Here is a 14,303-nt window from a genome sequence, read left to right on the forward strand (position 1 = left end):
TATATTAAAGAATAATTAGCATAATAGTTATTTCAGCCTTGGGAAACTGGCAAGAACTAAATAGCAACCACAGTTTAGGGTGACACCAAGCATGATAGACTAATAGCCTACTTCTCTATAACGAGTCCCCTTATGGCACTCTTTTCACCTATGTGGCCCTTTTGCTTTTAAAACAGACCTCCTCCCTCTTTATATGTAATTGGGGTACAATGGCATTTTAATATACCAATCTGTCTGAAATGGGATAGCTTCCTTTGGTCACCTACCTTTTTTGAGAGAGAGAGGGTATGGCAAACTAAACATTACATGCAAGCTTTGCAAATGCAGGTTTATAAACATCAATATCCACTTTGTTATGAAAAGGCAGCTTTGGCAGAAACCCATTGGAGTGGAGAAGCAGCAAGGTAAGTGCTTTAACCATTTCTCTGCTCAAAATTGCTCCCCTGGCCTTGAATTCGTGTTTCTCCTCCTAGGGCAGAGCTTTCCAAACTGTGTGCTGCAACACTTCAGTGTGTCAGCTGCAGTGTGTAGCTGTGTTGCATGAATGCTCCCCACGCTCCTCCTGGGGGTGGAAAGGGTTAGTTTAACCTCCAGTTTACTAGTAAAACTGAGTTGCTGTGTCACAAAATGATGCAAAGCTGAATTACTGTGTTGCGAAATGATGCATGTCCAAAAAGTGTGCCACCAACTTGAAAAGTTTGGAAACCTCTGCCCTAGGGTATCAGCATCACAAACATGCATCTAGAAACCTGTGATAGAAGTAGCTTAGTGGAAAAAGTAAAGGTGCAAAATGCTAGCAGACAAAGCATTAAACATTTCTCCCACATTAGCTTCTCCATTGCAAATCACACTTCCCAAAGCTAGTTTCCATTTAAAAAGTGGTGTGGTGTGCATGTGTATAACATTTTTTATTTTTTGCATGAAAGAATGTGGAGATAAATGGTGACTGTAGAAGAAAGGAGTATAGCAGGCATGTCCAACAGGTAGATCGTGATCTACTAGTAGATCACTGGACGTCTGTGGTAGATCACTGGTAGATCAGTGGCTGCCCCCAAAGAAGCTAAAAAAACTTTTGCTCCCCTAAAAAAAGCTCAACATCTTTGCCCTGCACCCCTAAAATGACCTGAACCACCAAAAATAGGGCTTTCCTTCCTAAAAGGAAAAGCTCAATGTCGCTTTCCTCTTCCCCAAAGAAGCTCAACAACTTTTATATGAACCCTCCAAAAAGGGGGTAGATCACTGCCAGTTTTTAACTCTGTGAGTAGATCACAGTCTCTTGGAAGTTGGCCACCCCTGGAGTATAGTATCTGAGTATAGTATTCTAGGTAACAACTAGTTATCTAGTCAAACACAACTTGAGAAAACAAAACATAGATTTTCCATTTAAAGCATCTTTAATGGAGCTGAGCCCAGAATCTATCAGAGTATTTGACCAAGTAGGCTAATGAGCCTATAAAAGAGATATATTTTAAATGGTTCTGTCCATAAGACGGTAAAGAAATAGCCTAAGGCATCTGAAGCTTGAAGGGATAAATAACAGTTTTTCCCTTCAAAATCACTAAGCAAAAACAGAGGGGAACAATTTCTCTGCATGAGATCATTCTAAAGAACAAAGCTAGGTGCTCCAACTTTCCCAAAATATAATTCTTCAATGCAGCATTTGTAATCATGCAAGTTTCAGGAGCGCTAGTTTAAATAAAAGGTTTTATTGTAAAATCTTGGCAGTGTAGACTTGTTACAATAGTATGGGCCTCTGTGAGCACATAGCATCATTATACACACCATTATTTCAGGAAGCCAATTCCATTCAATAACAAGAATCCACAATTCTCTCTCTCCTTTTCTCTCTCAGAGTTAGCAGTAAAGAAAAACAAGTTCAACAAATTCTATAATGCTCTACGTTTTATGGTACACTCACCACAAACATATGGTAGAGATATCCAAAAACATACATACCATTCAATCTTCTCTGTACCCAAGTTAATCTACCAGTTTTAAGTGTTGGTTAGCTCTAAGAAGCCAAATGTGACAACCTGCTAGGAAGTCTAGATCTTGGTTTGTTTGTTTTTCCTTTGTAGGGAAGGAGCATCATCACAACATAAATTTCTGCAAACCACTGTGGCTTCAGGTGTGTTTCTAGCTCTGAGAAACTACCATAAGCAAGAGAAAGTGTTTATTCTGCTCTGGGACTTGGAGAACAAAAAATTGCGGCAGGTGGGGGAAGAAAGGGTAGAATTCAACATCACACTGATCATTATTTCAGCACAAGTACGTCTGCCTGTCAGATGGAACAATCTCTCCTCTCCTGCCCCTGCATGCTGCACTGGAGGTTCTCCTGATCGTGAGCAGATTTGTGGGACATGTGGGGGTCCACAGGGGGCAAGGAGATTTTTTTGGGGGGAGTCCTGTTGCACTAGTGGAAGTCCTTGCACAGGCTTCTACTAGTGTACTAGGTTAGCTGAATCCAGCCCAAAACAGTGGTGGCAGAAGGATTGCATTTAGCCTCTTATGATGAAAGTCACATTAAACAATGTTACAGTAACTACCTGTAGTTGTCATGGACCGTAACCCTCTATTTCCCATGTCTTTCGGTAACTAAACCTAAGTACATGGAACTGAAATAATTCCATACACTTCTTCTCATTAACCCTGCCTTTCCTACCTTCCGCTGTTGTCTTCTGTATGTAGAATTTCAGATTGTCATGTTCTCAGAACAGGGACCTGTTCTTTTATACTATAAAAGTAGGAACTATTCCTCCCTTGCAAGCATAGCCAGTTTTCTAATTCTTAAGAAACAATACACAAAGATGATTTAAATTAGACTAGACCAGACTTCCTCAACCTTGGCCCTCCAGATGTTTTTGGCCTACAACTCCCATGATCCCTAGCTAGCAGGACCAGTGGTCAGGGGTGATGGTAATTGTAGTCTCAAAACTTCTGGAGGGCAGAGGTTGAGGAAGCCTGGACTAGACTCTGTATTAGCTATGCAATCAGATTTGACTCCTCAAATGTTGAGCAGCTCCAATCCTCCATTAATCAATAACTTTGACTAGAAATATTTGCATTTGCTGGGAAACATCTTTGGGTGTAAGAAGTAAAAAATGAATATGAGGTTTGAAGCACTAGCTCAGGCATCCCCAAACTCGGCCCCCCAGATGTTTTGGGACTACAATTCCCACCATCCCTCGCCACTGGTCCTGTTAGCTAGGGATGATGGGAATTGTAGTCCCAAAACATCTGGAGGGCCAAGTTTGGGAATGCCTGCACTAGCTGATTCCTATGGAATGGCCCATGTATGTTCCAAGAGAAAAATCAGTAACTCACCCTGAATGCAGTTCCTTCCTCTATAATGGTGGGCAACTGAGAAAGGCAGATATCCACAGCGAGGTCCCAAGCTTGCCTAAGGAAAGACAACATGACAACATTAGAAGTCTGACGTAAGTGATTGTATGAAAACGTGTGTGGAACCAGAGTAGCAAATTGTATTTGAAGGCGGCGGCCTTCAACAAACCTTAGTTTGGTATTTACTTACAGTACTTGCTTCCAAGGTATTTATACCCTGAAGTTCTACCCTAAAAGGCTTTCTAGATTAGCAAACAATTTAAAACAATTTAAAACCAAATAATTTGAAGACTGCATTAGAACATTAACATTATTGAAAATCCCATGTCAGTAAGGTAAAACATGTATCACCCATCTCATAACAAGACTGGAGTCAGGTGATTCTCTCTGGGGAAGAAAATCTAAAGATGGGGTGTCTTTATTGAAAATGCCCTTTACCACCTGTCTAACCTCAGAAGGTACTGGGGGGAGAGGGAGGGAGGGAGGGAGGGAAAGAGAGAAAGAGAGAGAGAGAGAGAGAGAGAGAGAGAGAGAGAGTGCAAATTTTAGGAGCTGAGTACATTTGTGTGGCAGTAAATGGTCTTTCAGGAAGTTCCAACAAAACTGACCCAGACACTGCGATTATCATTTCAGGTCTTTCTTTGCATGCCTCCTCCACAAGTGCTCTAGAGAGTGGCAACACAGAAGAATGATTTTTCTACTGTGGCTCCTCACTTGTGGAATGCTCTCCCTAGAAAGCTTCGCCCGGCACATTCAATAATATCATTAGGTGCCAGGCAAAAACATTTGTCTTCTCCCAGGCCTTGGCTAATTAAAGAATCTATGACTTTTTAAACTGTGTGTGGGTGTATTGTTTTTGTTTGCTACTATGTCATATATTTTGTGTTTCTATATTTTAAACTACCCTGCGATCCTCGGATAAAGGGCGGTATAGAATGGGCAGTATGGACTTCTACACTAATTGAAAGCCCCTTACAGCTCCAGAAATAAATTTTATATTGGGAGATATACCCTGTGGCTGGTTAGAGATACACCAGATTGTACATGTTCTGAATCACACAAATATAAGGACTCAAGCATTACGCAGCTTAAACAGTTTTGAGCAACTGCTTATCTGAACTGACCCATCGGGAAAGGGAATCAATAATCTCCCAACTATATAAAATCCTCACACAATTGGCTTCCCATCCCCTCACTTCATTAAGACTAAAATGGGGAAAAGATTGTGTAGAAGAAGTAAAGGAACAACTCGGAACACATTTGGAACAAACTATGATTTGAATCCATCTCAATTAGAACTTGAGAAAAAGCTATAAATGCTGGTACATGTGCCCAGCCATATTATATAGAATTAATCATAACACACCCAACCTTTGCTGGTAGGGATGCAATTTAACTGACGCTCTAGTATATATGTGGTGGTTTTGCCTCAAAATTATTCCCTTTAGGGAAAAAGCTTTCAAACAATCAAACAATACAGCCAGACCCAAAATTAGCCGTACTTTCTTATCTGACTCCTCACATTAAAAAAATAACCAATGAAGACCTCACCCTCCATTTATTAACTGCAGTAGATTAGCGATTGGGGGGGACGGGACCTGGAAAACTTAAAATGCAAATCTTTTTGAAGCCTGGATTTCGCAAGTATGGGACATTGTGCTTAAGGACAAATGAACCACTTCACAAAAGAAATATTGATTGGAGAGGCGAAAGACTCACAACTTCTTCATGACATGGTATCCTTTTATTGACTTTGTTAACACAATCAAACATGGTTTTCATCCTCCATTGACTCATGGAACCTTATGGAGAGACACTTTCATCTTATAGCCTTTCTTGGAATGTTTAAAACTACAACCATCAGCTGCTATTTTTCTTTCTTTTCTGTACAACTACTAAGCTCTGTTTTCCTTGTATGGGTGTGTTTTGTTACTTGATACTAAGAATCAATTAAAAAACAAAAATAAGAATCAGTAGACCTAAAGATGGACCTTTTGAAAGCTCTACTCAGATGCATGGGAGATATTCAATTAATTTCTTTGTGCTAGAGCAGGGGTTGCCAACTCCCAAGAGACTGTGATCTACTCACAGAGTTAAAAACTGGCAGTGATCTACCCCCCTTTTTGGGGTTCAGGTCAAAGTTGTTGGGCTTTTATTAGGCAGGAGGAAGGCCCATTTTTGGGGAGTTCGGGTCAAAGTTGTTGAGTTTTTTTCAGGGAGGCGGGAAAATGTTGAGCTTTTTTTAGGGAAGCCACAGTTGTTCAGCTTCTTTGGGGGGAGCCAATGATCTACCAGTGATCTACCACAGACGTCCAGTGATCTACCAGTAGATCGCGATCTACCTGTTGGACATGCCTGTGCTAGAGCAACAGGGTTTCCTCTCTCCTTCCCCCTCTTCACTGTCCCCAGAGGGTTGGAGAAACCCCTGGAACCCAGAGTGGCTGGGGCAACCCAGTCAGGTGGGCAAGGGACAAATAATAAAGTTGTTGTTGTTGTTGTTGTTGTTGTTGTTGTTGTTGTTGTTGTATTTAAGGGGTTTGTGGGGGGTGAGAGAAGGTGCGCTGGTGAAATGTTCAGGCTAGTTGAATGCAACCCTTCTAATTTATTATGTAAAGACACCCATTCAAATATAGTCCAAGGTTGTAATCCTAACTTCACTTACCTGGGGGTAAGCCCAAATGAATTAAATAGGACTTACTTGAGTAGGCATGGCTAGGATTAACAGAGTGAGCCTTAAATAGATCTGCAATGTAGTTCACAAGTTTATTACAAAAATAAAATGAAAAGGCTGAAAGTCTTTCTGGAGAGAATTGAACAGGATTCCTTCAGCACTTTGAAAGAAGGACCATAGTTAAGCAGCCTGTTCTGCATACAGAAGGTCCCAAGTTCAATTTCCGACATCTCCAGGTAGGGTTGGGAATGCTCCCTGTCTGAAATCCTGGTGAATGAGACTACCTGTCAGTGTAGACAATACTGAGTTGGATAGGCCCTTGGACTGACTCAGTAAAAGGCACCTTCCTATGTCGACGCACATGCAATGAATGCATAGGGTGAAGGGAAAGGGCAAGCAGTGCAAAAATGTGGCACAGAATTAACAGGTCTGAACATGTTCTGTGTCACTGGAGACAGTCTGACTCGGAGTGTCTCTGAGACATGGAGCATGCAGGAAGCTAGTAATACCTAGCCTCTGTCAAGCAGTGCTTCACCTCTCTCCTCAATCTGTGCATTCTGTATTCAGCTGAAACTGCTGTATTTTAATTCAGATGCCTTTCAAATACCGGTACCTTTCTCAAGTGTTGGCCACAAAGAGATAAAAATGGTAATCACCAGCAAGCAGGCAAACTACAATAGTTTAGGAAGCATTGCATTGATAGTCTGATGCACAGTTAATCTCTTGAGGGGGGGAAAGTTTATCCCACACTTGTTAAAGCCTACTAGCTTGACCAATTTGCACAATCTTTTAAATTGCATGTTGGTTTAATTGCCTATTTAATTTGTGTTATATGAAGCAACTGAACTGGGTGGAGAATGAGGAAAGCAATATAAACATGGTTTTTAAAATTATTATTGCTTCCCATGAGGCATCCTGAAACAATTTACAATAAAGCATATAAAAAGTTACATATTTTAAAGCAGTTTTAACAACTGCATATATAATATTTTTAAAAGAAAACAATAATATAAAAACAGCTTAAAACATATACATAAAATCAATTCAATTCCAAGACAGATACCAACTGGGACAACATTTTAGAGGTCTTGTTGAAAGAGGAACGTCTTTAGCAGATGCCAAAAAGAAACAGAAACGGTGCCTGTGTGATATGCAATGGAAGAGAGTTCCAAAGGGTTGGTGTTGCCACGCTAAAGGCCACATTGTGACACTTTGCAGAACTGAATTTTGGGTAGAATGATATCTGCAGGATGCTCTCTCTTGCAGAGTGTAGTGATCAGTTGGGTATAAAAGGGATAAGATATTTTAGGTATCCTAGTCCCAAGCTGTGTAGGACTTTGTACACCAATGCCATCACCTTGAACCTAGCCTAGTAGCTAATTGTCAGTCAGTGTAATTCTTTCAGCAGCAGCATAATCGGATGGTGATACAATAGTCTATTGCAATGAGCAGTTGAGCTGCAACATTTTGCACCAGCTGCAGCTTCTGAGTTAGCCTCAAGGGCAGCCCCGCATAAGAGTGCATGGCAGTAATCCAATCTGGAGGTTACCCTTTATCATGTACATAGCCCAACAAGACAACAACAAGAATCTGCCGACAGCATATGAATCAATATGGCTAACCTGACCCCAAAATCCAACCTCCCCCCCATCAACAAATCTCACTACAACCAACCAAAGACAAACCAACCACACCCTAGGCCACCCCCAACCACTCTCACCAGCAAGGAAATATAACAAGCAATAGAAAGAGAATCCGCACAAGTGACACTGACACAACCCCCCACCCATACACTAAGCAGAAGAATAGAAGCATTGCCACCTGACCCCACGCACCACCACCCTTTCCCCCTTCATTTCTTCCCAACTTAATACTGCATGCCGCACTAATGTCTCAAACTGATCTGTTGAAAATACAGCTTGAAAAGAGACAATTCACAAAAGTTCCTGCTGTGCTAGCACAACAATGAGCATAGGAAAATGCCAAGCTAACATAGGAATGGGAGACCACTAGCTGATGTGCAACAATGTCAGTTGTTGTGACAACTGATCCACGTACTTGCCAGGGCTCCACTCCTATAAATAAAGGTGTCGTCACAAACCAAAGTTCCTCATGTATATTTAAAGAACAGTTTGGTAGTTTTGTGGGTGTCCCTTCTTATAAAAACTCACCAATTTTTAAATGCTTGCATAGTGCACATGTCCCTCTGAATCTCAGGCAAACTTTTAATTAAACCAACACACATAAAGTGCACAACTCAAATAGAAAGTTTACAACTCTATGATTCTATGAAAATGCATTGAAACAGTTCTGCCAGTACACCAGACAAGTATTCATCTTCACTGAAGCTTCTTAACCACCTTTTGTCTCTAACAATCATGAACTTAGCTGCTGTTGTTATCTTAACATACCTGAATATTTGTGAGCTACACATCACACTTTTCCTTTAAAGGAGCAAGGAGGGAAGCATTAGCTAAATGCAATAGATTGGAGCCATGGAAATAAAAAAATGTTTATTTCCAAGAGGCTTTACATACTGATATAGTACATAATCAACATACAGGATTTTAGCTGCTTGTTTGAATACCTCCATTAAATCTTAATCAACTGTGTTCCACCCAAGAGACTAGCTACTGCAAAGCAGCCAACTAACAGATTCAGGCTGCAGACCGAAAACAAAAACTACACACAAAATAAGGAACAGCTTTCAAAACACACAATTTCTTCTCCACTGATTCACAGCATACACTTTGTTTCATTTGCTCCCTCACCTCCTCATCCCCATGGTTCTTCAGTAATGACCTTCACAATAGGCTGCCTATATAATTATGAGGTAATCAGGGGATAATCAAAACAGCTTCAAAGCAAAAGCAATAAATGGCTCCCACGTGCTCAATAAACGCCCAGGATGCAGGCAAAATGGTTATAGAGAACAGTTGTGGGAGATATTTATTCCAGATTGTGACAAGAGATAAAGTCATTATTACAATTAAATCTATATCCTATTTCTGAACTCTGCCTGCAATGCTGAATTGATGTGAAAACATTTAACAGAGGCTTGGCTCATGCCTTTATGGATGGTTCCTACTCTGCAGATATAGAAAAATAATTTGTGGTGACAAATGGTTCCCCAAAGGTTCTACCAAGAGACTCATAGAATTGAACACTGAAGCAGCTGTTACTACCTCTGAGCTGACTGATGACCCTGAAAAAGATCTGGCTCCTTCCCTAGAGCAACAGAGTAAAACAAAAACACCCCAGCAGTGCTGTTGCTTTCTGGGTGCTAGTTTTACTGGCCATGTGCTAGGACCATGGAGGAGGCCCAGCTACTAAAGGCAAAATGAATCTGCTCTCTGAATCTCAATGTTGGCTTGGCTTTGTTCGGCTCCTGCCTGCAAAATTTAATCAGTACCAAAGCATACCCCTTAAGCTAAAGAACCTAGGGAATCCCTCTCATGCAACCTTGTAACGCAATGGACACTGTATTCAAGTCACTCTGATAGCTCTTGTTATAGCCTTTGGTTCTCTGGTTGGAAACTAGGACAGCAGTAGGAACCTGGATTATAAAACAGAAACTCAGTTCCAGAGATCGGGCTTCCACTTGTCTTCCGGCTTAGACACACTGAGTCCCAAATGGGGGCTGTGGAATAAAATTTGCCTGCAAATCTTGTGAGGCTTTACTACTACATTAATATTTTTAAACTTCTGTCGAAGGACTAATAATATTACCCAACTTTCAGGCCAGAAAACAAGAGGGACAGAAACTTGCAAAGAGAATAATATCTCAATAGTTTGTGAGAGCCAATAACACCAAGGGCTTTGAGATGAATGCTATTTATCTATACTTTATTGCTTAGAGGTGAAGGAGGGTCATGGGAAGAGACAGTCTTGATTTGTGCTACTTGCAAATTGCAGGAGACACCAGTGTAGGTCATTAGCCGATAGAGGCAGATGTTGCTAAGATGCTTAACTCCTCAAAGGCATTTCAGGTAAAAACCACAAATTCTTCTACAAAGAAAAGAAAGAAAAGAGAAAGAAGCAGCCATTCCCACAAGGTCAAATTTTGGAACGCTTAAAAAAAAAAGAACGTTTATCAGAGAGAAACTCAATGGTATTTGAAAAGAGATTTCAGCAGCTTAAGGCCAAATCTCTTTTCCTACTTCTACAAACACATCATTAAAAATCAATGTGGTCATATCAGTCAATATTATTTTTCCGAAAAGCATAATCACCATTATCAGAATGTAATATGACTGCCTTTAGCAATGTAACGAGTTGGTGATTAACCTGAATTTCTCCACAGGCGCTGTTCAAGCCATTTTCTTACAGTGCTACCTACCCTCAAGAACATTTTCTCCTGCTTTGTTGGGGAGGGGGGAAGCACTGCAAGCAGGGCAAGGCTTGCTAATATTTCATCTGTGTTAGTGTTTAGAGAACAAATGTTAAATACTTATACAAATACACAAGTGAAATGGGCCACTGCCCAAGAAAAAGCACTGTAAACACTCATAAAAAGAGAGGAGGGGAACAGAGCTATTCAAATTCCACCCAGAGGTAAAAGTGAAAGGTAAATTAAAAGATGGCAAAACAGGAGCCAAGAAGGAAAGCCACGTTCTATCTTCTTAATTCACATGGAGGAGGAGGAGGAGATAAAGGCAGGGGTTCCACTTCAGAAGGATTTCATAAGAGCAAGACCGTGACAATACATAATATTTTATTAGATTAGTCCATTACCTAACATTTGCATGGATACAAAATCTTTTATACATTAGCAGAAGCGCTCTCTCTCTGTGGAGGGATATGCAATTCTTCAGAGCATTGTACGGTGTGGCACAGGTAGTTTAGCCAGAGGAGGGAAGAGACTGCAAGTCTGTGCACGAATGGAGCTTCCCCTCATGCCAGATGATATTTGGATCTGTATATTTTACAGGCTAACTTCTACTGCCTGAGAAATAAGGAACGCTAGACAAAAGATTCCATTATTTTTAACTGTAAGTTTCCTAAATAAATACCTGCAGTTGTGAATCATAGTCAGCCTTATTTTAAAATACCTCACCAACAAATGGAAAGCATAAAAGCGTCAGAGAGTCCGTCAACAAGTTTGGGTATCCATCATGGATTTCATGCTTCAGTCTTTGCTGCCTCATAGTCTTGTTCTGAAGGACAAATGTGCTGCAGCGCAGGGTCACTGGCACCCAATCTTCGGAGAAGGGACATTCTGAATCATTTTGAAGCTGCGTTTTGGTCTTACCTGGTAGAGAAATGATTGCTGCCCAGAAAAGCAACAACCAAGAAATATTGGGCAGTAGCAGGTCCACAAAAAAAAAAAGGTTGGCACCAAAGACGTTCTTCTAACACAGGTTTAATTTCAGGCAAACACACACACACAGTCATTGTTTCAGCAATACTGGGTAGGGGAACACTGTATTTGATTGCTTGTATTTGATTATATGTTGTTCTTATATTCAACAAATAAAATATTTTTTTTAAAAATACCCTGCTGATGCAAATGAAGTCCATAATTAGCATACGCATATGCAAAGGCATTGTGGGTAATGAAGTATAAGTTACACTAGCCCTGAACAGTAGCTCAGTATTACCGTATTCTCATGAAACTAATGTGCCATTGAATCTATCGCACACCTCAATTTTCAAAACCTTGAAACCAAAAAAGTATTTGCTGGTGAATGTAAATGTGCCGTCAAATCTAATGTGCACCCTAATTTTCACGACGTTATTTGGCCAAAAAAGGTGTGAATTGCATTTGAGTAAATACAGTACTTTGTATTACATATTGGAGGTCGTGATGAGGAGAAAGAGCAGGGCATGAGAACCATCCAATGTAGTATCCAGCCTTGGCATTAATTTTTTTTTTTTTTAAGAGGGAAATTCAATTTTGGAGGCTGCTAAGTTATCTTTAGCAGCAACATGGTGGGGAGAAAGAAAGGGAATGATTCCCATGGCGGGGAACAGGAGGATTTTTTCCTTTGACACAAGAATTCAAGTGGGTATATGCATGTCAAAGGCTTAAATATGTTTTGCTCAAAAGAGAAAAGGGCGACTATTTGACCTGCGCTGATAACACTGCTGTAGTTATTATGAGGTATAAATAAATAACCACAACATATGCTCTTAGAATATACTATCTGCTTTTCAATAATTCAGTACTGAATTTATTCAAGCATGGGCATTTGAACTTTGGTAAGATATACATCTTAACTGTAAGATCAATGGATGAAAAATGTACAGTAATATAGCTAGTTTACAACCAACCTATGAAACTTTAGTTCTTTGCAAGCACTAGGGTAACTGGGGAAGAGCAGGGCTCTTTTGCCTTTAGCAGCTGTGTGGCAGGCAGAAATATAAGAAACTTAGCCTTTCTAGTATAGAAATACAATTTTGGGGACAACTTCAACTGTTCCCTACCTGCCTTCTACGTATCAAAGCAAAGGTCATAATCCTTCCTAATGTGGTGAGATGCCTTGCACTGCTATTTAAATTATCAGATAAGGGCCTATCACACCTTTATCTTGATTCAGGTAGGTAGCTGTGTTGGTTCTGATGCAGTCAAAATAAATATATATATATATTTAATTGTCCAGTACTACTGGACAATTTTTATCTTGATAGTAGAATAGTTAATCTGCTCCCCATCACTCCTTGAATGGAAGTACACATACCTGTTTTCAGCCAAGCTGAAGACATATGAGAGCAACAGGGAGAAGAATATGCCAAAGAGGGTTGGGACAAGAACACAGCCCTGTTTCATATTTATAGGGAAGGCTTCTGAGGATGAGCTGTCATATTGGACAGTGCCACACATGTTCTTATGGAAGGACACAACCATCATGTGAAGCTTAGGTGAACATTCCATTTTGTGGAGCAGTGTGAAGATTCCTTTTTGGTGACAAAGTCAAAGGCCTTCATCAGGTTATGAAGGCAGTGCTCAACAGGCGGCTGCTCTCAGCATTTCTCCTGCAGCTGGTGCAGTGAGAAAATCATGTCGACTGTTGACCTCTGAGCTGTGAAGCAGCATTGGGGGTTGGGATAGACCCTGTCAGTGAGTGACTGTAATCTGTTGAGAATACACAGGCAAAGTACTACACAGTACTCAGCAAGGAGATTCCATGGTAGTTGTTACAGTCATGGTGGTTGCCTTGGTTCTTGTAGAAGGTTGCAATGCTGGAGTTTGCTGTGTGAGAGACTACATTTCCCCTCAAGTACAGTTCTTGATAGTGCTCTGCCCATTGCTGCAGCTTGCTGTGGTCCGTGATGATCTCTCCCGACAAGGTTTCAGCAGTGCACTTTTCCTGACTGTGTCAGGAGACTGGCTTCAGGCACCAGGCTTGTGGCAGACCAACTCCATGTTACATTGCAGATGTCTGCAAATGTGACATGAAGGCTGGTAACATCAACCCCACTGTGGGAAATCGCTTGTAAAAACTACAGTGCCCGGGGAAAGTCAGGTTGTGCATACTAGTAGTGAACAGAGGAGGAATGACTGCGGGAGGAGTGCAAAGAGACGAAACTCCATGGTACATCTGCAGCAGCACAACCCGATGCCTTCATCGCCCCAGCTGCAACAAAACATGTCTCTCTGTATGGTCTACAGCTACAGCAAGTGTTATAAACTTCAACAGTTCGACTCATCCCCAAAGGCACATTCCTCCATGTCTCCCAAGACAGATGGATGTCAATGTCAACAACAACAATTATTTCTAAAATTCCATACATGTAAATTAGCATATGCAAATTTGTATACTCTTTTGTGGATGGGGCAGGGGCCCAATTCAATGTGAAGCACTAAAACCCACAAAATCTATGACCTTGCCTCATGCAAACAAAAAAATAAAGGCAATGTAAAAAAATATATACAAAAATAGACTATCTTTATTTGGCACTAAACAATATATAAATCAAAACATCATTATCCAAAGAATGAAGACACTAAGGGAAACACCAAAAGGAAAGCACAGAAATCTAGGGCTGCACCAAAGAGGAAAGGGGGCATTTTGTGGAGGAGAGGGGATTCATCAGGGGAGAGGCTGTGATTAGGGTGAAAATGTTCACCTATTTAGAGCGAGGGTAGGGAACACTCTCTTCACTATGTCATCACATAGAAAAATTGACTGGCTACATCACATCACCAGAAAGCCAGTTCAGAGTGAAGTCCCTGATTGTGAATTTTGACTTCATTGTGTTGTACCATATCTGACTGGCCACATGGCAACTTGATGTCACTATACTGTCTATATGATATCTGACTAACTGATGATCACTTCAGAAAAAA

The 14,303-nt window shown here is 40.7% G+C and overlaps 1 protein-coding gene across 1 annotated transcript in view; it reads right to left on the reverse strand.

Annotated features, from left to right (window-relative positions):
* Positions 1 to 14,303, reverse strand: part of RPTOR (regulatory associated protein of MTOR complex 1) — a 312,090-nt gene that overhangs the window by 115,697 nt on the left and 182,090 nt on the right. The window contains 1 exon segment of the mRNA XM_033138999.1: positions 3,325 to 3,400. Coding sequence (XP_032994890.1) covers positions 3,325 to 3,400 — 76 coding nt within the window.

The sequence above is a fragment of the Lacerta agilis genome, chromosome 2 (assembly GCF_009819535.1).
Source record: "Lacerta agilis isolate rLacAgi1 chromosome 2, rLacAgi1.pri, whole genome shotgun sequence".
In the NCBI taxonomy this organism is placed as follows: Eukaryota; Metazoa; Chordata; class Lepidosauria; order Squamata; family Lacertidae; genus Lacerta; species Lacerta agilis.